We start from the raw sequence: 26,107 nt of genomic DNA, 5'->3' as shown, positions 1-26,107 counted from the left end.
ACCGCAACATCTCTCAGAAGCAGCAGCAGGATTGATCCGCGAGTGTGCACGCGCGCGCGCCCCCCGAGTTCGAATTTCCTAAACGAAGGCGAGTGGTTTCGGTGGTTTTTGGGGAGCTCTCTGATATGTTGTGCTGAATTACGAACTTTTGTGTAGTTCCTCTCACTGCGCGCCATCCACTTGGCTGCGAGCCACTTCTGGGAACCAAGCCGAAAAGGGCCACCAGATCCACCAAAAGGCAACATTATGTTGGAGGAACGATCAACGGCAGTCGCCTTATGCATACGTTCCACTTAAATTGACAATATGGTGCGTTCGGAAACGCAACTTTATCATTTTATCGGATCAAATACCCACCAAAGGCATCGTTTCCGTGAACTGTTGCGTCCAATATAGTCGTCTAGGTTGGTTAGAAATAGAGTAGCTAGAGTAGCCGGTTGGTATCCATTTAGAGCGCCCATCTATTTCAAGACCTAGCGAGAAGGAAGGATAACAGCTCCGAATACTGGAAGTGTGCTTCTCTGCGGTCGTAAAAATCGCAGGAGTTTTTAATTGTATTGTCAAATTTATTGTATGTGTCAAATGATAGAAAACGAGAATCCTTAATGGAATTTGTGCCTGAGAAATGTTCAATTATTTATTTGATTTCAAATGCATGAAGATGCACCCATAATTCGACACGTAATCTTCCAGGATCCTTAAGTATTCATCCGACTTTCATAAGCTTAGTGTGACGGTGTACATGGGAAAAAATTAAAGGTCATTCTTTGAATCAAAACGATGGTCGTGATATTTTAAGAGCACGGTGTAGCATCATCTTAGTGGTGGTGTCCTTCTAAATTAGCCTTTCGTTTGTGGAATGGCCAATCTAATAACCGACACTTTAAAAGCTTTTATGTGTCTACCTTAAGAAATCTATTTCTAGTGCGGTTCAACACTCCGTTCGATGCTTCACGCGATGGCTGCGGGAATTCGTGTAGACTTTTCGCTTCCCAGGGTTTAGCGTTAGGTGACCGTTGCCTGACCGCGAGGAAATTGAGCTGCAAAAATCGGGCCCTCGAAATGTGTGCGGTCAACGAAGGGAAGGGAGGTGTGGAGGTGTGTGCCCCGTGTGTGGATACCGTTATGCGTTGCACTTTCTTTTACGCAGAACTCGGCCGGTCGACCGTTTGTTTGCGCAAACTACTCAACGATGTCCGAAGGCTCGTGTTTCTTCGAAATCACACCACCACCGGCAGCGAGAGAGAGAGAAGGGGAGCGACAATAGCTACGTGGGGTTGTTTACTCCTTGGTTATTTAAAAAAAACAGCACAAGATTGGAGTGCCAAGAAGTAGAACCCTGTGCTCTCTAGAAGCACGCGCCTGCCGCCGCCCTGCAATTATCGAAGAAAGCGGTCCCTTTCGCAACAATTGCCGCTACAGCAACACAGCGCGGATGTTTGTGCATAACCCGAAGCGGGGGTTCTGTGCCCAGTCGGCTTGCAAAAGTGTAAACAATGCAAAATTTATTAATTTATGCACAGTGCATTGCCTGCTGTGAGGTTGGCGAGCTGAGTGCAGTGTGTGTGTGTGCCTGTTGCTAAGCGATGCAGTTGGCTGCTAGATTAAAGCAGAGCGCGATCGCGCTCGTAATCGTGTTGAAATCATAATCAAAGCACCTTCAGTCAGCAACGAGCGAATGGCGAGTACCCCCAGCGACGACGACGACGACTGTAAAATGAGACTCATTATCGCACCAGGCAAGATGCACTTTACTCGTTGTGTCTCGCTCGCTCTCGGGTGCATCGGGCACACGGAGAAGTGCAGTGACTGCATTCAGAGGGGTGCTCGTGTTTAGGCGTTGCACGCGACGCTCCCAAAGGCACGACGCGTTTGCAGAAAAAGGCCAACCAAGAGGGTCTTTTGAGGGGGGAATCGTGATGAGCCTTCTGAGCTTGTGGAACTACTGGCACCGTGCTGGCACTGCGTTAGCCTTGGTAATCCTTTGGAAACCCGTTAGGTGCTTCGAAAAAAATCCAAATGTTCCAAGAAAGTGTAGAGCGGGCCGGCCCCGCCCGACACGACGAGAACAACCCTCTGGGTCTTCTCCTCCTTCCGATATTGCGTGACGGCGTGAATTTGTTGCGGCATAAACCATCTTCTACTACACACGCGGGGGGCTCTCTCACGGGATGCGCTGGGTCGAGTTGGTGGCGCACGGACCCCCTGGTCTAGCCTGGGCCGGCCGGCCGGCCGAGCCGATCCGGTTCGTGTCCGTTCGTGAGTGCAGTTTGCAATTGAACGTGCATTAATTATTATTCGCACACGATGACTGACACGGCTTTTGGCGCTGCGCGCACCACGATGGCGGTGGCCCAGTGGAGCGCGTGCTTCCTTAGCTCCGGCAGAAAATCGATGCACAAACGGTGGACCACTTGTTCGCTCGTTAGTCTGATGTTTGGGTAGAAATTGGACCGCGTTAGATTGGAAAGAGCCAGGCCAAATTTGACAGCCAATTTGCCAGCGTGAAGCAACTTCACACGGGTTCGTTCTCTATTTCCCATTTCAAGGCTAACTTGAATTGAAATAGAGCCGCCCCTTTGCGAATCGAAACTCTGCACTTTAATTCTCCATCCGTTAATTGTAATTTGATGATGACTTTATCTTATCACACATTTCACAGTACTAATTGCATGAATGCTATTGAACATCGTCGAATATCGAAGAATTGGAAAAATGTGTTTGATCGTAATAAAATGAAAAGCTTCATATGTGCGATGCAAAATGCGAATCTGAACTGTCCCGTAATTGATAATAATCATGCCATGGGCTGTGCGGCTGAAAAGATTGTGTTTTACGATGCCCAGCACAATTGGCATGGGATTGGGTATGAAAAATGCACCGTAGTTACTTTCCGCTTTGAGATCCGATTTCGTCCCGGGACAGTTTCCATGAAAACGCGCGTGCGTTTCCATGTCAATTGCGCGTGCAATGACGGATGTGTGCAGTTTTTGTGCAGACTTTCACAGAGGTCCCCAGAACCACCAATCGGTCAGTTATTTCATTTTCCAACTATTCATTAACATAATAGTAAATAATATGAATTCGGCGGACTCGCCGCGGCCGCGCACAAAGTCAGCAGCTGATTCGGTTGCGGTTTCGTAGTAACTCGCAGCATGCTAAGCACATCAGTGTGTGATTCGGTGGCGACATTGATCGATCACACAACACATAATCCCTTTTGCATTCGGTGCTGGCTCAGACCGTCGAAACCACAATCACAAAGCAGCTACCATTTGATGAAGGTTTGCGCCGTAACTATTGATTCAATTCTGAATGCGAAAAGTGTGATAAACTGCGCTGGAAAAGCGAGGAAAATTCAGCCATCAATTATCGATTCGAACTATCGGTCGTGTCGAATCGGAAACAGTCGAATGTACTTCGATACATTATTTTCATTGGCGCAACAATGTATTATGCATTTTGTTCTCGAACACGAGTAACAGGTTGAATTATTTTACCTATTTTCTCTTTTCAGGAAGAAAGTTATGACGACAGCCAGAAGCGAACGCAATTTATAGGTTCCTAGTGCGATGTGGTGATTATTCTCTGCGTGGTCGGAAACTGGAAAACTGGTAGAAGGTTAGGTCGCGTGCGATCCAGCGAAACGTTATCTGTGATATCTGATGTGAAGAACTGTTCAAAGTGGTGCCCGCTATATAAGTGTCACGCTGTGTAAAGGATTCCTCCATTTTAATGTGTCGCATTTCTGCTAATTAGAACTTTAAGTACATCGTTTTTTGATAAACCGAGCGTTTCACTTTTAATAAGGACCAAAATAAACCTACTTATCAACGCGGAAGAGAAAAAAGTAGGCAAGAAAAAAAAAAAAAAAAAGTTGATAACGATATGAGCGATAATTGAAGCGGCGTCCAGGCAGAAGACCCTTCAGAGAGCAGCGAAAGAGACAGTGGTGTGTGGCGATGTGCATTGAATGTTGAATGTTGGCTCGCAACCGTTCGGATCTGAATCGCCGCCGCCGCCGCCACTATGCCAGACGAGGTGGCGTATCAGGTGTTCAACTATGCGGAAGACAGCTTCCTGCGCGTGCCGGTCGGCTTGGGACAGGCTAGCACCGGTCGGAACGACACCTGCGAGGGCGTTTGCCGATGGATCTGCCAGAAACTGAAAGTCCGGCCACTGGTGTTTTCCCTGGTGGGCCTGCGCCTACACGGTGAACGATGGTTCGTCGCCGGTAGTTCGCGGCCTTCGACGGACAAAAAGTACGACTTTCGCGTCCGATTCAAGGTAAGTTGAGGTGCTCTCCTTATGCTACGGCAGCTGTTCACCTGAGCTGGCGGGAAAAGGCAATCCAGGCATCCCGGGGCTGCGGTGCGGATTGCTGCGAGAAAAGTGGCAGCTAAGAAATTATGAATGGATCATATGTGACGGGCCGTGTCATGAGTTTGCTGAGTTTCGTAAATGGAGAGTTCGCTGCCAGAACGTCCAACGGCACTAATGGATCATGTTCGAATTTGGTTCAGTTAACGGGCAGGGTTTGCATATTTCCTTTGCTACGTGGAATAAAATGGCGCCCTGTCTCGTAGAAATTGTGGAAAGGAATGAAATTGGAAAATTGTGCTGTTAAAAAAATGTTAATAGATTGAAGTTCCATTTGGACTCTTTTGATATCTGAAATGGCCTGTTACCGTATTTAAAATTTAAATGATATCTTTAGTATGAGTTCCACCATCTATCGGAAGGACATAAAGTGCACTCCTTGATAACTTGGTCATGTCTGAATATTTTAATATCCACAATGGAGTTTTGTTGATTTTTCATTTCCCTAGTACCGGACTTGCAGTTACCGAACAACCGTATCCAATAACGCTCTGTGTTGTTTTTCCTTCCCTACTTCTGACCAACGAAATAACGATGGTCCAGGACCTCGGCTAGAGCAACCTGTGTTGAGGTGCCGTTTGATAGAGAATTTATTACACCGTCACTGCTACATGTTTATGTATGCTCATGTCCAGCCCAATTTCGACGTTCACATCCGAGCGTTGATCTTAATGACTATTCCGTGTCTCTGGCTGCAACGGGTTGCAAACGTTGTCCCGTAATTCATCCGCAGATCGTTCGTATTCGCCTGGCATAAAATCCCTGACCATAACTTAAGTGCAAAAATTTAAGTTACTTGATGATAAGGTTCTGTCCGTAAAAATAAATTTCTGTTAAATTCTGTTGTGAACATAATCAATGTTTGTGGAGTTCATTTTGTTTCGGTAGTGTGTCCGGTGATAGATTACATGTTTTAAAATACCCCGTCCAAACAGGTACCGGATCTCTCGTGTCTCAAAACGCTGGACCTACCACTGTTCAACTACTACTACAGCCAGTTGCGATGCGACCTGCTGCAGAACCGGATACCGGAGATCGATTACCGGAAGTACAAGAACAAAATCCTCGGCTATGTCGTGAACGACATGTACCGGAAGATGATCGAGGACAACGTGAGCTTGAACGAGTTGCGGCGCGACTTCGAGAAGTACATCCCGCGCAAGATCAGCCGCGAGCACTCGGTGTGCTTTTTCAATGTGGCCCAGAAACGAATCTTTGAATCGCTCAGCTTGATCCGCAATAAGGATCACGACGTGAAGTAAGTTAGCTCATACTGTGAACACTAGCGTTAGGGTGACCCGTATGGTTAAATGTTCAAATTCCGTGTCTTCTGTCGTTCCTCTTTGCAGCTATGTTAAGAACGTGTACATTAACGACATCGACAACATAGCACCGGGCTACCTGTACGAGGAATATAGTGGTGACATACGATACCCGAAGGGCGAATTTACGTCGCGTACGGGAAAATGTCCAGTAAAGTTGCGCTTCCAACCGTACGGCACGGTTTCGTCCCGGGAGCCAGCGAAGTACGACTCGAACGGACTCGGGCACCACGAGGGTGGTGCTCTAGTGGAAGCGGACGATGCCGTTGCCAGTCCGGGACTGAAAGTATTCTACTCGTGCAAGGTAACGCCGTTGCGGTTGCGTTGTCCCAGGCAAAAGCAAATATCTATATGCTTCTTTTTAAACAACAGTGGCAGCATGTGACGAACATAGACGAGATTCTGACAATTCTGGTGGAAAACTTGACGGTCAAGCTGGCACTAGAAGACCAACCCGAACCCTACTGTATAGACTTTCACGATCAGACTGAACTGAACTCTTTTGTAACTTGCTTGGCCGGTTATTATAGGTAAGTGGCTGGACTGGCCGAATGTGGACTCGTAAAATGAAAATGTGCGGCGTTTTCCGCTTATTTCCGCAGGTTAATGTGCAAATGGACTGTGTATTTATGTCAGGATTATCTATCCTCGCCATCGCTGGATTGGTTAAAGGAGCTCAAATGTCACGGGCCAGTCGGGTAAGTAAGCGCAAAAAGCTGAACTTTGAGAATAACTACCACGGCTCGGACGCGGAACGGCTGCCACAGCTGGCACCTACGCTGGCCGGCAGTGAGATTTCCCTAATCACTCCTCACTCTCGAGTTCCACGTATCACGATAAACCGCCGCTATTCTCGGCGTCATGCCCTGGCCTCGCACTCAATTCCGGTGAATCCTCCGAAAGTAACCCCACGACCGCACAGCATTGTCGCTCAATTATTTCAAGCACAACGAATTAATTTGCAATCTCCCCGAAAAACATGACAATGAGATTACGAGGAATATTTGTTTTTCCAACATAATGCCCCCGTAATATTAGCCTGACATTGTGCGCGTGTGTGTCGTGGGTAAAACTTTCCGAGAAAATGATAGTGGAGTCCAGTGGCGTTAGACCACGTTAGATTTGCCAACGGATTTTCTCTTAAATACCATGAAAAGGACGCTATCAGCTGGCGGTTGAAGCTGATCAAATTACTTTACATTAAATTTACACTGCATGCGTTCTATAAATGTGCCTTTTTCTGTTGTTATCTTTCCAGCGGTAAATATTCCACGGATAAAATTCGGGTCAAAAACAGTAGTCTCGGTGCGTGTGTCGTACGGCAGTGCGAGGACCATTACGATACATACTTTGCCGATATGCTTGAGGAAGCGTAAGTAAATGCCGTTTCGGATGTTCGATTTTGGCTTAAAAACCTACACTTTGAAGACCTCTGAATGTGCTGAAAAATCGATCACCAGCTTTTTTATTCCGACAAGCTCACGGGGTTAATTGTTTGTATTTATTAATCTTTGCAACCCCTACAGAGAAGTGATAAAAACGTACAAACTTACCTACACCGTCGACGGGCAGTGGCACGTCCAGCGCGAAAAAGAAACCGTCTTTGAGTGCAGTTGTCTACCGGAAGCGCTCAAGAGTTTAAACCCGGACATTGCAAGCGTATACCGATTGCCACCCTCGGACAACGATACCGCTCCGAAACTGCTGCTCTGTCGTCCGACGGCCAAAACGTCCCCGAAGCGGCTACTTCGCGGTAGTACACAGGATCTGGGCCAAAAGCGGGCGTGCATCATCAACGCCTCGAAGGAGTTGGTGATCAATCGAAGTGGGTAGCGCGACCACGGTCCGACAATGCACGGGTTGGTCAGATGCTTAACGAAATTGATTTCTTTGCGCAGATGCCCTGGAGGACGAAAGCGATGGTTTCACGCAACGAACGCGAGCCGATTTTCTTCTTCCCAGTAACAGTAAAATTGAAGTTAGTCTGAAGCTGCTAAAAAGCGACAGAGAGGGCGAACATCTCAAGGTACAGTTTTACTACGACATGATGGTTCGTGAACCGCGCCTAAACGTAATGTCGGTTTGTGTCGTTCTGTACTTTTCAGGACTTTCTGCAGATCGCTGGCCAGTGGGCAACGATCGATTCAATCGATATCATCAAACTGTACGGTATGACACTCTGCAAACCGATCACGATGGTGCTTGAGTACGGCCGGTACGGTCGGTTGGATGAGTTTTTGCGCTCCCGGCGCAACCTACGGCCGACGGCCCTGATCGAGGTTGGCCACTCGCTAGCCCGCGCGCTCTACTACCTACAGAAGCACGGTATCCACCACGGCAACATTCGCTGCTCGTCGATGCTAGTCACGCAGTTCGATGCAGACGACCAGCGAATTGTAGCGAAACTGAGCGATCCGGGCATGCACGGACAACGGCGTCTTACGAAGCACGATCTACTTTGGCTACCGTACGAGTATCAGGATCTGAGCGATGAAAGCCTTGCTAAGCTGCGCCAGGATCCGCTGGTCGATGTTTGGGCCTGCATATCTACGCTGTGGGAAATCTTTAGCCGAGGCATCAAGATGCACGTTTATAAGCCGGTCGAGTTTTTACCGACTCGCAAGTGGCTCCAGACGATGGTGGGCGAACTGCGGGACTGCAAACAGATCTGCGAGTGTTTGACGTTCGGCTGGCATACCGATCCGGACAAGCGCATCGCACCGCAAACGATCGTGGGATTGCTGGTGCACGCACGTAAGTGATGCTTTCGTTCGATTGTTTGCGCAAAAAATGACGGCAGGATCTGCTTATGCCTCTGATACACTCGCTTGTTAAAAGTTTCTTCCTAACCCATCTGACTAACTTACCATCTCATATCCTAAATGCCTTTCGCAGATAATTCATAACCTCTGATCTCCTTGATTGCCTTGAGTGCTGTGCATTTGTTTTTCAGTCGTTCATTTGAGTTCTTTTTGGGTTCACAATTCTTTCGCGCAGGGCAACTGGACAGCTACTGCACGGTCGGGAACGGTCACGCGAACGGCGGGCACTCGGGTGGTGGCCCTAACATGCTGAATGGGTCGTTCTTCAAAAACAGTATCCTGTCAATGGAAACCAGTGAGTATGGGAGAGGTGCTGGCCCGTCACGCAGCAACGGGCGACAGCAGGGTTATATTTGCAGAATGCTTGCCGACATTCCGTCATCAGTCGATCACAGCAGCCCTTATTCAAAAACTTTGAACCTCTCCAAAGACCAAAACGACGTCTTACGGTATCCACCGGTTCAACTGTGGCGTTCCAAGCTATCGTTACCACGTAACTATTTTAGTTTTGCTTTCGTTTTAATATCACATTCCTACGATCATAGTATCCACCATCCATTCAAGCGGATTGAATTCGATGCTTTTTGCAAACTCTGCCACATGTCTGTAAATAGTTCGTGCTTCTATTGTTTCATTTTGTGCGCACAGTGAACAAATATTCTTTCACTGGAATTTGAGATCGTATACGTTCATGCATGTGTTTTTTGTAACACGTTTTCAAAATTTGTCAAGCAGCGAGATTTTCCAATGTTTGGCGGACTCGCGTTTCGCATCATCAAATTGTTGTTTGAGTTTTACATGCCCCTGGTCTTCGAAAATTTGGTGAACATTCGAACGGATCACTAGAGTTTAGTAGATATAACTATGCATACAACTGCTAGCCATAATCAGATTTCTCTGATCGTAATAAGACACTCGCTTGGCTTTCGTTCTTCGATAGTTATGGTGGAGGTTTTGGTTTCTGTAGCAAAATGTGAATGCGAACTGTTTGGCGGTTGTTTCAAAACATTGTTTAAATATTTGGTAGCATTTTTATTCATTTTTTCTCAATTTAAACCGTTACAGATTCCACACTAGTTCGCACCGATTGCACGTCTTCTTCGTACGTAAGCAATGGCAGCGATAGTGAGTTGCGTAGCAATGCATCCAGCGGTAGCAGCTCTATGCCGCTCATCTCGAACCGCGCAAACCACTTCAGTGGGGACTCGTACCTGGAGAAAACGTTCTACGACTGTCCGGACTACATACAACACGGTGGGGCGCGGATCTTTTTCCACGAAACACTCGGCGAGGGCAACTACGGTCGGGTGTACCGTGGCACGCTCGAAGAGGGCAACACGTCGATGGTGGTAGCACTGAAAACGATACACGACGACCGGCCAGATATGGGGCGCGTGCGGGACGATTTTATCCGCGAGGTGGACATTATGAAGAGTCTGCGGCACCGGAACATCGTGCACTTCATTCGCTTCATCGATGACCACGACAAGCTGGTGGTGGTGATGGAGTACGTGGCACAAGGCTCACTACTTTCGTTCCTCGGCTACCAACGACACAATCTCGAGGAGCTCGATCTGCTGCGCATGGCGCGGGATATTGCGAACGTAAGTGACAACCTTTTTCAGCAACCGATCCGATCGAGCAGTTTTTTAATCATTTCGGTTCGCTTTCAATCATTCCACCAGGGCATGCACTATCTGTTTGAGAAGAAAATCGTGCACCGCGATCTAGCGACACGCAACATTCTAGTCGAAAGTGTCGATTGCGTAAAAATTTCCGACTTTGGACTGGCACAGGTTACGGAGGGGGGCAACTACTACGTGGTGCGCCACAAGCGCGAGCTGCCACTCCGATGGTACGCACCGGAGACTCTCGAAACTCAAAAATATTCCTTCCAATCGGACATTTGGTCGTACGGTGTGACACTTTACGAGATGTTCACGTACGGTGGCAACCCGTACTCGAATGTAGACATTCAAACCGCGGAACAGTTGTATCAACTGTTACAAAAAGAGAAAAAAATGTAAGTTCACTGGTGGTCTCCTGAAGAAACGTAACACAAACACACGGGAGTCCATAATAACATGATTTCTTTTTTCGCTACCATTTAAAAAACGCACAGATTACAGCTTCCGGAAGTATTTTCCTACGTGTACGATAAGCTAATGGAGCCGTGCTTCAAGCGCAACCCACACGAACGGCCGTCATTTCAGGATCTAATGACGCAGCTTGATGAAATGATTGGCCAGTACGGAGAGCTGCTTTAGTGTGGTGTAGTTACTGCAAAAATACCAAACATATGAAAAGGAGAGGCCAAGGATTTTGAAGAAAAGGTTGTGGTTCTAGGACGTTACGACACGCCGGTGAGATATCCTTCAAAGAAGAAGACTGCACGCAGCTAACCGCCGAAAGGTTGCCGCCAAAGGCAACGCACAACCACACTCTTCCCAACTCGCTGTTTGCCAATCCTGCCATAACTGTGTCCCTGACTCTTTGTGCAATTTATCAACAACCAGCTAATCTTATCTTAGTGAATGGCGTTCTAGGCGTTCCTTAGGCTAAGAAAAAATAACACACAAACACCCTTTTGCAACACACATAACAACTTCTACGCTATTAGCGGGCACGATTGGGCTTAATATGAGATGGATCTGCACGGTGCACGTTGTTTTAATGGCAACACCGACACACAACACAACAACCATACACAATGTACTCGTCATGTTTGCGGCTTTTGTCCCGCCTTCTACCGGTGATCCGTAAGAAATGCTATATTTACCGTTCGTTAGTCGTTGTCGTCGAGTTTATAATGTGTACCTTTGCTTTGGGTCGCTCTTATGGGCACATTCTGCAAATATCTCTTTCGGATTGAAAGGAACAAAGTCTTATAAAGAGCCTGCAAGTAGCCCATGCTCCATAGAAGGGGTCCTAAAAGCGTGTGTAATTGGTGAGTTAAATCACCTCGTCCCTGACGAAACTAATCTAAAATAGATCGAAATGTATGTACCGTGATTGCATAGATGTGGCTTACTTAGAACATCGGAAAAAACGAAACGACCGCACACCGACCGACCAAACGATCGAGTGGTTGATAGAGCAAAGTGAGAAAATCTATTTCTCCCGAAATGTGCTATTTTATTTAGAAAGGTCTAGGGAAGAAATTTTAATCGAGCAGGAAGTGAGTAACGTTTGAAACTTACAGAAAAGAAACACGTGCCAGCCCGGCATTCAGCTGCGTCATCCACCGTAACGTACGCTCGTTGTTGGTAAATCGGTGCCAGTACCTTATTTCCTGAGTCAATTTTTCTAGCTACCTACGACCAATTTGTACTCTTCGGCTCTCCATCTAGCCTGTTTTTTACCCTCATCGAGCACTGATAGAAAGAGCTTTGTTAATCGATAACTGTTTACTGTTGAAAACTTAAAAACGTAGACTAATGTACGGCACTCGCTTTGAGTAGCCCAAAGGTTTCGAATGATTGGACAGTGAGAATAGGACATAGAGTGCATGGAAGGATTTCCACCATAGATTCTGAAAAAGAAAAACGTTTCGTTTACTTATCATGCCGTTGCTCCATATCTTCTTTTCGCCCTACACTCACTTCTGGAGTGGAAATTTCGGCTTAAAGAACACTGAACGTAAAGAGGAAAAACATAGATCAATTTCTCAAAGTGCCACTTAAAACTGCAACCCGAAGACAAAGAGACAGACGTAGTTTAAAAGGAATGGTAGTAAAAATGGTCACACACTCCTGGTCGAGCATAGCCAAATAACGGGGACGAATGAACGCACCGAGCGTAAATTTTGTGGGCGAATTCTAATGACTTCCACAGGTCATAGCGGAGGTTTCACTGATAAAATAATTAAGGGTGCAAAATCCAAATTATCTATTAACCGCGTAGACCGCCCAAGTTGTGCCGTACCGTGTGCCAGTAACAAAAACAAAAGTACTACAGTATAATGCACCTAGTTATGTACTAAGAGAACAAACACGAAACGGCCGTCGACAGGGAAAGTAATCTCACATTTATGTGAAACAAACTGACCAATACGAACGAGGTACGAACAAAACAAAAAATAGAGTCTTCATAAGAACCGCCGTGCTTTGTTTGGTGCCCCATATATCAGATAGAATACGTTTAGTTTAATAGTGTTTAGCGTTACAAAAATACTTAAGAGCGCCGTCGTCGTCCAGTCTGTTCGCAGCAATCCATAGAAAATGGCAGCGGCGGCGTTACGATTGATGTGTAAATCGGTTTCTACAATAATGGGGCCGAGTTTACGTCGATTATCGACCGAGAGCTTTCGACATCTTCTGACCGACACTTCGTGCAACTCTTGAAGTGAATGGAGTGAACAACTTATGTTAATGTAACTGTTTCATACGGGGATGGCAAAATCTGGAAGCTGGTGTAAACTATTGAGTGGGAAGCGTTCAAGTTCATGGTTAGTAAGAAGGTTTTGATCTGTTTTTGTGTTTTCTTGTGGCATTTTAAAGACGATGTATAGGTTGATATTAATTGCTATTGCTTTTGCTGCTTAAAGTATGAGCGACACTCGGTTAAGTTAAGTATTAAGTTTGAACAAAAAAGGGCGGCATTTGCAAGTTTTAGTCAGCAAGCATGTTTATTATGGAAGGGATTTCAACGTTTTATTCCCTCTTTCGCAATGCGGTTGTGTTAAAAGCCTTATGAATTTGCACTAGCCTGAATTTAGATAGACGCAAAGAATGTGGATGAAAGGTTAGTTAGGAATCAGTCCTAGAGAGAGAAGAGCTTTAGCCGAGTGCTGTGTGGGCTTACGATGCAACGATTTATAGCCACTATCGATCACCTTTGAATTAGGACTCTGTTATACTTTGCATTCAGCAAAGCTTACTACGTTTCGTCACTTTACACTGTGTATAGAAAGTTCGTTTTGGGACCGAAAGTGCTTTTGGTTGCCCTGGAGAAGTAAGATTTTTTATCTGTCGCATATCCCCCCGATCCGCGTTCTCGAACGGAAAAATTCATCCGAGTCTCGAACGCGAATGTCGAACACGAACGACGCTATTATGGTTGTCGAATCGAGAAGCTCCGAGTGCTAAATGTGCTAAAATGTGCTAAAAAGCTTAAATGTGAAAGCTTTTCAAGCTCTTTGAGTACGAACTGTCATTTCTTGTGCATTTTTGTAAACATTGCACACACAGATACACATACACAGATAGCAGATCAGCTGTGCGTGCGATTCTTGCTATTATATTTTTGAAATTTTTAGATGTGTAAAAGGTTGTAACTCGAAATATTGTAAGCTGGCGGATCACCGAGATCACGAGTACAAGTTTGCGCACGAAATAGCGAACGAAATGCGCGACGGCCTGTGTGGTTAGTTCCGGGTCACACAGCGAGTTTGGCTGCTAGCTGGTCCCGTTCTCGAACGCGATGAAAGTGATCGGTGATCGGCAAGCAACGTTCGGATTCGGTGCGGCTCTGTCGCCGGCCATAATAACGAGACACTTGTTGGTTCAACGTTTACGCGTTCTCGGTGTACATGATTATTTGTTCTTGATGTACACCAATGTGTGAGCTACTGAGTTCCCTATCACTTATCCTATCTGCTGTAGAGCAGGCTCTTAGTCAGGCAGACCTACTTTGGACTAGCGACAGTGCCAGTAAAAGAACTGAAAATACTAAGATTCTTCGCAAAATATTGCGATGTAAATTTGACAAATTAAATTTTTCATCACCAAAATACAAACTATCTTTGAAAATATCACTATCTTTGCACGGCGCAGCATAAACAATACAAAATAATTGATAAAATGAAAGACATCCTAACGGAACGGCTCTTTCCGTTGCAAAAAGTTGTCGGAAGCCGGATTGTCGAATTCGAGTTTCCGTTCGAGAACCATAATACCGATTGTCGAACGGAAAAGTTCATTCAGTTGAAAGCTTTCAACAGAAAGCGTTCATCCAGTTGAAGATTTCCGTTCGAGAGCTCGAACGGGCGAGTGGATAACCAAATGAACACAGATGAATACAGATGACCGTTCGACGACTCGAATCGAGAACCATAATAGGGCTGTATATTATATGTAAGAAGATACGACAAAAAGACTAGTATATTGAGATATACCCCCCTATCATAGAACTCGATTCGAGTCCTCGAACGTTCATTCCGTTCATTTTGAGTTCATTTTGCTATACCTTTCTCTTTCTGCCCTCTCTCTTGCTGTATTCGGCCTTCTCTCTTGTTGTGTTCACTCGAACGGTAGAATTTCCGTTCGAGATCCATAATAGGGGGGATAGAAATAAAACACATAAATTCTTGCGGAGGCACACGAAACAGAAACAGGTAGAAAAGGAGCTCCGCAAACAAGAGCAAACACTCGAATAAGAATTCATACAAGCTCCATTAATTCAATTGATCTTCGACTTCCTTAACGTCGTGTGCGTATGTGTTTATTTATCAAAACTGCAGAAAGATCCAGTTCCTGCGGAACTGGCACTAAAAGGAAAACGGAATCCCACTACCACGTTTTTCGCGTGTCGTACAAAAATTAAGAAAAAACCGTTGTAACCATTGTGATTATGCGAACAAAATCGAAACCATGTGCGGACTACTGGTGTTGCAAAAATGCCATACCATACTTTGGGTACTAATGTTCGAAAGAAGAAATGGCAGAACAAAGATATATCAGATCAATTTTCCCTTTGTAATGTTTTAGATCCAGCGAAGCATTGTGTGAAGGACAGGAGGAACCGAGAAGAGGAAACATACATGAACACACAAAACCTACAAAAAGTCGTTTTAACTATGCGAAAGAGTATTCTTCTTATAAAGATTGAGCAAAACTTGGATGTTTATCGGTGTTCACAGTAATGGTAGTGGGAGATAAAATAAAAGCATTGAAAATATGTTTGGAGGTAAGCATTCGTTTGAACGATGATGACATTAAAATTATACTTTTGTTTAAGTAGATTTTTATCGTAAGTTCAAATGAAGGATTAGTCGTACTGTTATCAGTTTTAGTGCGTCGACAGTCAAATTGATAATTGATTGATAAGGAATAATTGATGCACTGTGAGGGTGTGAATCGATTTAGAACCAATAAATCGATACGACTTCACCGTTCATCAATCATAGTTCCAACGTTAATAATCCATCAGTATTCCTGAGAAATCTTGGATCGTAACGATTCCGTAAGGGTTAAACCGTTACCCATTAGCACTCGCTCATCCTACCGTATAAACACGGAGCAACGTCAAAATAAACTGTCATAATTTGTCGACGGTTTTAATTCGGAACAATATTTTTATTATGTCGACGTGTTGTTGTCATTGCTGCCGTGTCGACAACGGCTCTGACGGATCTTCTTCTTCGTGGTTCGCCGTATCATTTGTTCTTCTCGGTAAAATCGGTGTTGTGTCAGCTGCGCCGCCCTGTTTCTTATCCAATAGACCTCGGGGGTAATTTGAACACCGGCCAGATCCAAAACACATAATTTCCTACATTTACCGTTTTATGTTTCTGGGCAAAACAGTGTCCCGGCCACTGGATTGCTGGTCGTGCGTGCAAGCGTAGGTGGGTGTGCGTGTGTACATACAGCCCGTGTGTTCTTCCGAATTCCACGACGTGTCTGTCCCCGTTGCAATATGTGCCAATGGCAAAGTCCGGCTCGGGAAGTTTCGATTTGAAGGACCCACCACCCTGGCAAAGCTGCCAGTATTGCCTTTCGCCCTCGTCGACGTCACGAACGGAACAGCCACACCAGCAGAGGCCACTATCGCCGAAGCAGAAATCCCGCCTGCAGCAGTTTGTGTTCAAAAGCTCCACGGAGTTCGCAAGGTACGGTGTTACGCGGCGCTTTAATTAGCACCAATTTACGGAGCTGCGTGGCTCCCCGAGGTTGTCTCGACCGTCCCGTTTTCGGCCGCTCGCAGTGCCGGGGTCAACTCGGAGAATTGACCTTTAATTGCCTTCGCCTGCCTGTTCAAACCGTCCTTTTTTCCGCTACTTTCCCGTTCCGTCTCATCCACAGCCATCTACGGCAGAGCCATTGCACGGTGGAGGGCGGATCGTTCGTGTGTCGCTATGGTTACAACGGCGTCTGCTCGTCGCTGCCGCTCGATGGCGTGTCCGATCGTGATTACGAGACGCACGTCTCGCGGTGCCACGTGAACGCGCAGCAAAAGGAGCCACACGTCAAGTGGTCGGTGTTCTGTGCCGCCCAAAATCTGCCGGCCGTGCTGAACGATCCAAGCCGGGGCAAGCAGACGTATTTTTTTCACCAAAAAGTGGGGCGACACGTTCAGTGAGCATGCCTCGATCGGCGGATCACCCCGTTTGCCCGACGTCCGGTGGGAACAGTTCGAGGCGTACCGGAAACGGATCGGGGTGCGCTATCGGTTGCACACCCGGCTCGCCAACGTCCCGACTGCCGATGCCAACAGCCAGCGTGCCCTGGCCAGTGACGATCGGCTTCCGAACGGAACGACGGCCAGTTTAGCGGACATTCCGGAAGTGTTTCTCAAGCACCAACTAGAGCTGCACCGGCCAGCTACTTTTGCAGCCGTGTTTGCAGGGATCGGACTCGGTGACGGTGGTGGCGGTGAGCAGACGCGTCAATCGAGTCGCCTGCTCCAGGAACGGCTAAGTCACTACCTGGACATCGTGGAAGTGCTGATCGCGAAACAGGTAGCAGACAAATCGTCTGCCTTCTTTCACGCCATGACTTCCCAGGATGCGATCATGGAGCAAATGGCTGCCGGTCTTGGTAGCGTGCGTCGATTGCGAAAGAAAATCGATCAGATTGACGAAGCGATGGTGCGCGAATCGCTACAAGTGATACGAGCCGAGCGTGTACGGGCCAACAATAATCGGGTGCTTGAGAAGCTGAAGCTGATGGCGACCGTTCACCAGACGCAACCGATGATCCAGCTGCTGCTGAGCACACAGGACTACGTGGCGGCCCTGGATCTGATCAGCACGACGCAGGAAATCCTCGGTCAGGAGCTTACCGGGGTACATTGCTTCCGCCATCTGCCGTCGCAGCTCTCCGAAATGGAGCTGCTGATCGACAAAATGCTAAAGACGGACTTTGAGCGGTACTCCACGGCCGATCTCAACCGGCCGCTCAACGGTGGACGTTCTGAGAAGATGGTGGAAGAGGACAAACTCATCTGCATCATTTCGGGACTGCTGCGCAAGCGGAGTCTCGATTTCATCGACACGTACCGCGACGAAGCCATCACGACGGTGCGTGCGATCGTGAAGCAGCTCGTGATCGAGGTGATCGCCACGGGCGATGCCGAGATTTGCCTGACCGGTGCCGGCGAGGAAGCACAATCGCTGTCCCTCTCCGAGTGGATCACACTGCTAGAAGGGGCCACTGGGGCGCTGCTGGTCCTGCTGCGCCGCCTTCGAGCGGTGCACGACGTTATGCAACAGACGGCCGATGCCAGCGCCGGAAAGATCACGGACGATGTCAGTTTCATCGACACGGAAGCATTCCTTTCGCCCGCCGACTACGGTGTGGTGCAGACGAAACTGGCCAACCTCCTGACGAGCGTTTGCAACTACTGTCACGAGCGGTGCGCGAACCTTGTTTCAAACCAAAGCCTCGAGAAAAGTGCGGCCGCTACTGCGGACCAGATCGCACATCTCACGACGATCGTGGAGCGCTTCGGAGAGGGCTGTGAAGCTGTATGTGGTGTTGCCAGCGTGCCACTGAAGCTGGCTCTGCGTGCACAGGCGAACCGGTTCGCACAAAAGTTTCACACCGAACGCAAATCGAAACTGGCGCTGCTGCTGGACAGCGAGCGCTGGAAGCAGGCCGAAGTTCCGGCCGAGTTTCAGACGATGATCGATTCCATCGCCAAAGGGGACTTTCACTGGAGCAAGGGAGAATCGGCAACGGTGATAGCGACAACCACGATGCTAAACGGTAGCATGGCCACTTCGCGTCCACCGGCGTCGGTGCTGCTGGTAGATGGCCAACCGTTCGCTCTGGTGGGCGCGGCCCTCCTTTTGGTGCAGATTGTTGGTGAGTACTGCCGGTGTGCCTCCCAGCTGCCCGTCATCGCCGCGCAACTTGCCCGCAGCGTCGTGGATCTGTTGCGCACCTTCAACTCGCGCTGCTGCCAGCTAGTGCTCGGTGCGGGCGCTCTTCACGTCGCTGGCCTTAAAACGATCACCAGCAGCAACCTGGCGCTAGTTTCGCGAGCCCTTCAACTAGTCCTGTGGCTGTTGCCACACGTTAAGCGGCACTTTCAGGCGCTGGACATTGCCCTTCCACTACCTCCCGCTTCTAGCAACAATAGCAACAGCAGTCACACGCCGGCCAGCAACGGCAACGCCACTTCCACAACCATCACTTCCATCCAATCGGCGATGGCCGGTGGGTACGAAAGCGTCGAGAAAGATTTCATCAGCCACATCGGCGAAATCGAAGCCAAAGTCTTGTCGATCGTGTGTGAGCTCGTAACCGGTCAGCTCAACAATTGGGACGCACGGCCTCCGGTCCCGTCGCAACCGTTCCGCAACATTAGCCGGCAGTTCGTGAAGCTGCACGAGGCGATCGCACCAATCTTGCCCGAGTGCCAGGTGCACGCCATCTACCGAACGGTGCAGCGCAACTTTAAGGACAAACTGCGAGAACAACTGTTGCGGAACAATATCACCAACAATGGCGGTCCCCAGCACGGTGTGGTCGTTTCGGAGCTCACGTTTTACATGGGAACGCTACGAACGCTGCGCGCCCTGCCTATCGACGAACTGCACGACGACACGCTGGACGACATTTGGTTGAAATGAGGGGGCGGGTGGCCAACAGGGGCAGCTTGTGCCGTTTACCCTTATCTGTTTGATTTTTTAGCATTCCACTTGGCGCAAGTGTAGCCGTTTCTGTTCCTGTTATGTAAACCTTTTATTGTGTAAGTCCGCTACGCCAGCGCTATCCTTCAGCCAGTTACAGGTTGTGAAGTCTTGTGTTTACCTTTTCTATTGTGTTGTTTGTAGCCAAACCCGTTTTAAAGACTAAGAGTTTTGATTCCGGCAATATAGGTTAACGATAATTTCTCCATAATCGCTTGCCAAAGGCTTTCCTTTTAGCGTAGTGTGAGGCTGCGCTGCCGCGGTATTAGTTATTTTGCTCTAGGCTTTCGCTTACAGAAAATGGTTGTTGCTTTCCGGGAGAAAGTGTAAAGACAGAGGTGATGGTCTGTTGTAGGTTAACCGTTCGAAAGCCAGTGGAAACGAGTATTTTTGTTGTTACTTTATGGTTGATGAGGATGTTTTGTCACCTTTCGTATATAGAGAAAAAATATGCTTATCTAATAAACCCGATATAAGCCCTGATGAAACCCACATTCAGTTCAAACGCTAGTCGTTGTGAGTGGCATGTTTACTTAAGAAACGCACCGTTCAGCCGGTTATGCTTCCCTGGCGCAATAGTGAGGTTCTGTGTTCTTTTGGCTTGTCTTCAACAACCCAACATCTGCTTATACCAAATATTCAGTCGATAAAATAAGAAGAGTCGCCGGAGCGAGCGAGTTTATTTTCCCATTAAGATTTTTTGCTTCGAATCGTTTTCGCAGATAGTAGCACGCAGCTGAAAAGACCCAGTGATAATGTGGTTTTTGGACAGAACGCAACGATTGTGCGAGATTGCGAGAAACCGTGCTCCAAGAGGACCTCTTTTCGGTTACGACGTTAACTTTAAACTAAAGAAAAATGGAACCGATCGACGTTGCAGCTAACCTTACATCACCACCGCCACCGTTTGGACATTGAAGGAGTAGGGAGTAAATTTTTCAAAAGCTAAGCTATTACGAAAACAAAACTTACAAACAGTACCGAACGGTTATCGAGAGTAGATTGAATTGACCAACCGAAAGGATCGACGGATTGTTAGAGCGGATTACTGTTGGAAGTTTTTAGGTAAGAGTGAAAATAAACGAAACCATACACCATTTATGACAAAAATGCTCTTTTATTCATGAAGTTTGTTATTGACACTTAAACTCTGCTCTATATTCCGTCGCTTACGGTTCCGCTTCAGCCTTTTACATTCTGCTGCAGGTAAATCCATTGAATCTTGTTAGGTGTTATCGAACTTTATAACAGACCAACGTTTAATGCATTAGTTTAGTGCAAGAGATATCCATTAATCATTCGTCCGCATGTTTGCTCGCCGTTCGCTTCTGCTGACCAATGATGTGCATCATTCCGGCAACACGGGTCCGGGTTATTCGGTGTTACCGGCCGCTTGCCGCAGCAGGACGTAGATTTTCTCCTTGATCCACTCCCTGTTGTACGGCGCGTACGTGTTGGTTGATTTTTGGTACACCAAACAGCTTAGGTCAAAGAGCTGGTCAACGAAATCAAATAACTGGCTAATGTCGTACGTAATGGTCGGTGTGTTCGGATAGTGGCGCTTAAGATGCTCTTCGTAGATTTTGCACACCCCCTCCAGACACTCGTTGACGCTCTCGTAGTCGCTGTAGGTTCTCGTTTCCGGGTTTCGCCCCGGCTGCACCAGCAAGATTGTGTGAGACATACTCGACGCCAATGAATGCCGCTGTTGGTGGCACGGTTGAGAGGTGATCGACTCTGTTCCTGAAATCAGGAGGGCGGCTCAAATCTATCCACAAGCTGCTCGAGTTTTCTTTCTGTTGGTAACCGGAAAGACAGAAAACGGTAAACTCCGCGCCATTGGCAACACTTTTTTCGCTGAAAATCTCGTCTCCATTTGTAAACAACGCCGAACGCTATCTACGTCAAGCAACCATTGAATGGGTTGGTCACATTGAACGGAATGGAAAACAGATTTCACCGCATTCGTTATAGATAGTGAGTCGTTTTATCTTACCACAGACAATCCTTTGTACCAGCAACAGTGTAAAAAAAGGGAACTAATCTTCTCGCCGGTTGAACACTTTTTTGAGAAACAGCTTCCAAACTAAACTACGCATGAACGAATGAACCACAGAACGAAATGTCAGCTGTCAGATCACGAACAAAACAACTCGCCAACCAGAAATGCTACTAAAAAGGTCGCGTGGCGATTTTTGTCCGTCGGAGGAATAAAATGGTTATACGATGTTGGAACGGATGTTTTCTATCACACAAGAAAGTTCAACGATGTAGTTAAAATTACGAACAACTCAGCCATATCTGAAGCTCATATTCATGACTATTCTTTCGCTGATATCATGGTTGAAAGTCAGTATTTGAATTTTGGACAGCAACCACTTTGAATAAATCAATTACTATCATCCGGCTCGAAAGAATTGCAATTTCTTGTGATAAGACCCACATACAATCTGTTCATAATATTCTACACTATTTCTGATCGAGTTATGAACACAAAATATTTATTGTAGAAAGTAAATTGCGGAGTAAAAACCCCAACACTTTTCTGTAAGAAAAAACGCTCTTCAACCGCTTCAGCGTTTTCCATAGGTTCGCTTGCCACCGCGACGCTTTCCACCGATGTTACCGTCAGAAATACCCAACAGCATTGATGTGTCTTCTTCGTCCTTTTTCAATACATTTAGCGCTTTGGTGAATACATCCTGTCGAGCATTATACGCCGCACCGATCGCCCGACCGAATGTGATCATCTCTTCCTTTGACACCTGCAGCGATCGGTGTACCACCGGAACCGGCACGATGTCCGTACCTTCCACGACGAACGCCAAGGCCAAATAGTAGAGAAGCGCCTTGTCCTGCGTGTACTTGGTAACTTGCTCGCGTCCCTGTGTTTGACCTGTCTCGCAGCGAAACTGCAGAAATTGCTGCCGGATGGGCTCAACCAGAAGCGGCGCCAAGGGCGACACTAGAACTCGCTGGCGCTCCATTGCCCGACGTTGGTTGCGGTTGGCCAGCAATCGAGCCAGAACATCCATGAACAAACAAATCTTGACCGTGCGAAGGTTCGCTTCGGACGTCGGCTCGCTGGACTGCATGATTGTCTTTACTTTGTTCTCTAGGTACACGTTGGCCATAGTGAGTTGCTCCGGTGAAATGTGCAGCACGTTACGAGCCGCTTCGTCGATCCGGAGCAAAACGCTTTCCCCGATCAGATCTTCCGCTCGGTAGAGATCGCGTAGCGAGCGTGCGTGTGGATTTGCTTTCGAACGGATCTCACTCTGTACGAGTTGCTTGTTAGCCTGCTCCTCGGACGGAGGAGATGCCAGCAACTTGTCGGTTTTTGATACCGCCACCTCGTTCATCGTTTCCTCCAGCCGGTTCCCGATCACGCTAAAGTCAACCTGCTCCCGCTGAATACGACGACGCACACGAGTTCTCGCCTTGGTGTCGAACTTTTCCAGCAATCTTATGATGCTCTCTCGGTCGAAGGATTGATTCGATTGCATGCGCTCGTCATGGCAGACGTTGCTTAGCTGGCAGCTTTCGACCTCCACCATCCGCATCTTGCCCGTCGTTCGATTGCGTAGCGCTACAAAGGTCCGCTGTTGTTGCTGTTCGAGCTGCTGTGCAGCTGATTGCACGTATCCACGGTAAAGGTTTTTCTTGCATCCTACGAAAACCATTCCGGTCCCATTTTTGGCCATATCCATAGCCCGCAACCCACGGCATTCGTTTGCTGGCTGCGGCACATGACCGTGTACTACAAGATCGAGAACCGAGAAAGCAACAGCAAATTAGCCCTGCATACCGAACGATCACACTAACGGTGGTTAACTTACCCATCACCGGGTTGTTGGCCTTGGCATCGAGCGTTACAATTTCGGTTATTTTGGAAGAGGACATAGCGAAATCAACGGAGAGAATCTAAGAACCGAGTGCACGTGCTGCAGAATAGAAAAAGACTATGGGAGGTTGTCAACACCGGAAGGAGCAAGGGCAGGGTTCGATGCAGACTTACGTAGATGAACCCACCGGATAGAAAACTCTTAAAACGTAGAAATTAATAATATATTTTATGGACAGAGCAATGTGGTTTCACAATATCCCGAGAAATTAAATATCTTTTTCTTTAACAGTCCAAACGGTAAACAAACTTTGACAGATGCGGTATATGAGGTCTCTAACGTCAAAAATAGCGCGAAAAATCATTGTGTACACTGAAAATCAATCGAGTCTGCCTAGTTTCGTAGAACGTAGCTAGAAAAGGGTTTAAATTAATTGTTTGCCATTGTTTGATGCCCGTTAGTGCTCCTTGCTCAGGTTGTTGCCTTCGAAATGGACGCAGAATTGTTGAAAACGTGTGACCGTGAGATAGCACAACTCGTTTACGACGCCAATGAAAAGGTGAGGTGTTGAGCCAGACCGCAGAGTAGAACAACATTTTAAAAGGTTGGCCTTCTTTTGCAGGTGACCGTTAGGCGGATTAGCAATACCTGGCACATCGACTGCCGGCAGTCGGTGGAGATTTTGCAGCAATGGATCGATGCACAGAGTGGCAAAAGTAAACTATCGCAAGAATATATTCTTCGAGGCGTCGATCCGAATGGCAATGTGTTTATGACCGTAAGTACAACCTCGCCACTGCCTTCCGATTCTCCGTGGCCTAAATTGAATCATACTCACTACACTCTTCATGCCCAATCGTTTAGCTCGCCAACGAAGAGAAGAGCGCAAAAATCACTCAAAAATACCATGGCTGCTCGAAGACACTATACTCGGTGGAAGTTCACTCGGAGGTTAGGCCTCTGAACGTTACGGCGGATCGTGAGTTTGCCGTCATCAAATTGCGCCTCGAACCAGAGAAACGACAGCTGGATCAACGACCTCCACCCGCCGCGCTCCCAACGCAATCGGCTGTTTCGGTAAAACAAGACAAGAAACCAGCGAGCAATATGTTCGCAAAGGTCAAACCGAACGTGGCCGAAGTGAAGGAGGCAAAAAGCTCACCACCATCTGTGGCGATTAAAGCGGAACCGAAAACGAGCCCACCAACGGCCACGAAAACATCGCCCAAGAAGCCATCTCCCAAGAAGGACCAAACCAGAAAGCCGGCGACGGGAAAGGGCGCCATTTCGTCGTTTTTCGCTGCTAAACCACCCCAAGCGGCTGCATCGAAACCGGCTGTCGATGTGGCGGTCAAACAAGAATCGGAAGCTTCCACGGAAGCAACACACTCAAAGTCAACCACGGCTAACGGCGACTCGGTGCCCCAGCAAAAGCAGGAACACTCACGAAAACGAACCATCCCCGATGACGACGAGGATGAGGACGGAGAGGCGATCCCAAACACACCGCAAGAGGACAAGCGTGTTGCGAAAAAGAAGCGCCAGAGTAAACCGGTGCTACAGCGTCAGAAGCAAACGAATCCGTCGAAGAAGTCACGAATCTTCAAGCTGTGCGATTCGTCCAGTGACGACGAGGAAACGGACGGTGGTGCGGAACGGCGGAAGGAGCGATTAGTGGACTTCGAAGACGTTACGGACGAACAACCGATGGAAGTGCAGGAGGAGCAAAAGCAAAAGTCGGTTTCACCGGAAAAGCCCACGGAGAATGATTCCAACAGTGCAAACAGCACGCGGGCAAAGGTTAAGAAACCGGTCATAAAAACCTACCTGCAAGACGGATACATGGGTAAGGATCTGAGTTCTCATTTGCAACATTTCACTATCAATCGCTGTTGTCCCTATTTTTCCTCAGTTACGATCAAGGAGTTTGAAATGGTGTCGGATGATGAATGCCTTCCGGTGTTGGACGAAGCTGGCAAACCTACCGTTAACGGCAAAGAAACGCCAAATGGCAACGCGCATGCTGTGCCACCGGAAACGAAGGAGACTCCACCGACACCAAAAACGAAGCAAGGATCTATAAAGAACTTCTTCGTCAAAAAGTGATTCAAAAGTCGAACCAAACAGAAACGGTTCCGTTGTTTTCTAGAACACATGTCGTTGATAAGGTTGAACCCTTGGCAAAGTGGAAAAGTATTTCTGCCTCAGTTATAAATAAGCAGCGATAATTAAAAATATAAATTAAATACAAAAAGTTTTATCAACTGATCCACATTTCGATTTGGTTGAGGAAGTGTGTGTGCGTATTCACGGAAAGACAACGACAGACAAACACTTGTTATCCTTTTTCGTTCCTCTCTCTTTCCCTTCCGCATTTCTTTGAATTCCATTTGACAGAATACGGAGAAGATGTCGCACTGACGGAAAGGCAGTTCAACAGCCGCCTTCGCCTTGAAATTTGTGTTCCGCAATAATGGGAGCGGGTTGGATTTTCGTGCTCCTTTTCTGCTTCCGCTGCTGTTCCGCAGAGTTGCACCACGATTCCAGAGGGCCCGTGCCACCCGAAAAGCCAAAACCTTCAACCACAGCATGGAACAGTGGAGATCGTTACTCGATGCACTACGGAACCGGATTGACCATCGAAAATGACTTGTAAGTATGGCGGATATTTATTGCAAAAGCGCCACCGAATTTCAACCAAACGTTTCGTTCGAACAGATTCTGGGGTGTCAAATCGTTCGCCAAGGGCCTCATTCATTCTTTCCACCTACTGGGAAAGCTTTTGCAAATGTTTGGAGCCGAACTGCGTCTGGCCAAATGTATGCTGGAGTACTTGCTCACGTTTCAACCGCCCAACAGCTTGGTAATCAGTGGTCCGGTGAT

The 26,107-nt window shown here is 47.4% G+C and overlaps 5 protein-coding genes across 5 annotated transcripts; 3 read left to right on the top strand and 2 right to left on the bottom strand.

Moving 5' to 3' along the window:
- The first annotated feature begins 4,029 nt into the window (after positions 1–4,029).
- Positions 4,030–11,253, top strand: LOC128270880 (tyrosine-protein kinase hopscotch). Its single transcript, XM_053008306.1, has 13 exons — positions 4,030–4,287; positions 5,316–5,638; positions 5,730–6,006; positions 6,075–6,232; positions 6,305–6,400; positions 6,961–7,074; positions 7,229–7,527; positions 7,601–7,728; positions 7,808–8,456; positions 8,700–8,834; positions 9,590–10,128; positions 10,210–10,547; positions 10,647–11,253. The coding sequence occupies exons 1-13, from the start codon at positions 4,030–4,032 to the stop codon at positions 10,789–10,791; spliced, it is 3,459 nt and encodes a 1,152-aa protein (XP_052864266.1). The 3' UTR covers positions 10,792–11,253.
- Positions 11,254–16,167: 4,914 nt separating this feature from the next.
- Positions 16,168–19,712, top strand: LOC128271572 (vacuolar protein sorting-associated protein 54). The gene is given in 3 exon segments (XM_053009153.1): positions 16,168–16,352; positions 16,546–16,786; positions 16,788–19,712. Coding segments are annotated over 3 exon segments (2,958 nt in total). The 3' UTR covers positions 19,320–19,712.
- Positions 19,713–20,489: 777 nt separating this feature from the next.
- Positions 20,490–21,236, bottom strand: LOC128273229 (enhancer of rudimentary homolog). Its single transcript, XM_053011163.1, has one exon. It carries the CDS (start codon positions 21,061–21,063, stop codon positions 20,752–20,754), a length of 312 nt encoding a protein of 103 aa, XP_052867123.1. The 5' UTR covers positions 21,064–21,236; the 3' UTR covers positions 20,490–20,751.
- A 716-nt stretch (positions 21,237–21,952) lies between these two features.
- Positions 21,953–23,299, bottom strand: LOC128270879 (uncharacterized). Its single transcript, XM_053008305.1, has 2 exons — positions 23,219–23,299; positions 21,953–23,139 (listed from the first exon to the last, which is right to left on the bottom strand). The coding sequence occupies exons 1-2, from the start codon at positions 23,280–23,282 to the stop codon at positions 21,953–21,955; spliced, it is 1,251 nt and encodes a 416-aa protein (XP_052864265.1). The 5' UTR covers positions 23,283–23,299.
- A 415-nt stretch (positions 23,300–23,714) lies between these two features.
- On the top strand, positions 23,715–25,438 carry LOC128273396 (DNA polymerase delta subunit 3). The gene is made up of 4 exons (XM_053011343.1): positions 23,715–23,783; positions 23,847–24,002; positions 24,089–25,070; positions 25,137–25,438. The coding sequence occupies exons 1-4, from the start codon at positions 23,715–23,717 to the stop codon at positions 25,328–25,330; spliced, it is 1,401 nt and encodes a 466-aa protein (XP_052867303.1). The 3' UTR covers positions 25,331–25,438.
- The last annotated feature ends 669 nt before the right edge of the window (positions 25,439–26,107 follow it).

This window comes from Anopheles cruzii, chromosome 3, assembly GCF_943734635.1.
Source record: "Anopheles cruzii chromosome 3, idAnoCruzAS_RS32_06, whole genome shotgun sequence".
Classification (NCBI taxonomy): domain Eukaryota; kingdom Metazoa; phylum Arthropoda; class Insecta; order Diptera; family Culicidae; genus Anopheles; species Anopheles cruzii.
The sequence above is the reverse complement of the archived record's forward strand: the minus strand, read 5'-3'. Positions and strand labels throughout refer to the sequence as shown.

Bases quoted from the DNA above. Each gene is read 5' to 3' on its own strand.
- LOC128270880 (XM_053008306.1), top strand. From the start codon at position 4,030: ATGCCAGACGAGGTGGCGTATCAGGTGTTCAACTATGCGGAAGACAGC. The intron at 7,528-7,600 runs GTGGGTAGCGCG...TTCTTTGCGCAG, and splicing joins GGAGTTGGTGATCAATCGAA to ATGCCCTGGAGGACGAAAGC. The intron at 8,457-8,699 runs GTAAGTGATGCT...TCTTTCGCGCAG, and splicing joins GGGATTGCTGGTGCACGCAC to GGCAACTGGACAGCTACTGC.
- LOC128273229 (XM_053011163.1), bottom strand. From the start codon at position 21,063: ATGTCTCACACAATCTTGCTGGTGCAGCCGGGGCGAAACCCGGAAACG.
- LOC128270879 (XM_053008305.1), bottom strand. From the start codon at position 23,282: ATGTCCTCTTCCAAAATAACCGAAATTGTAACGCTCGATGCCAAGGCC. The intron at 23,140-23,218 runs GTAAGTTAACCA...TCGATCTTGTAG, and splicing joins GGCCAACAACCCGGTGATGG to TACACGGTCATGTGCCGCAG.
- LOC128273396 (XM_053011343.1), top strand. From the start codon at position 23,715: ATGGACGCAGAATTGTTGAAAACGTGTGACCGTGAGATAGCACAACTC. The intron at 23,784-23,846 runs GTGAGGTGTTGA...CTTCTTTTGCAG, and splicing joins TTTACGACGCCAATGAAAAG to GTGACCGTTAGGCGGATTAG. The intron at 25,071-25,136 runs GTAAGGATCTGA...ATTTTTCCTCAG, and splicing joins CCTGCAAGACGGATACATGG to TTACGATCAAGGAGTTTGAA.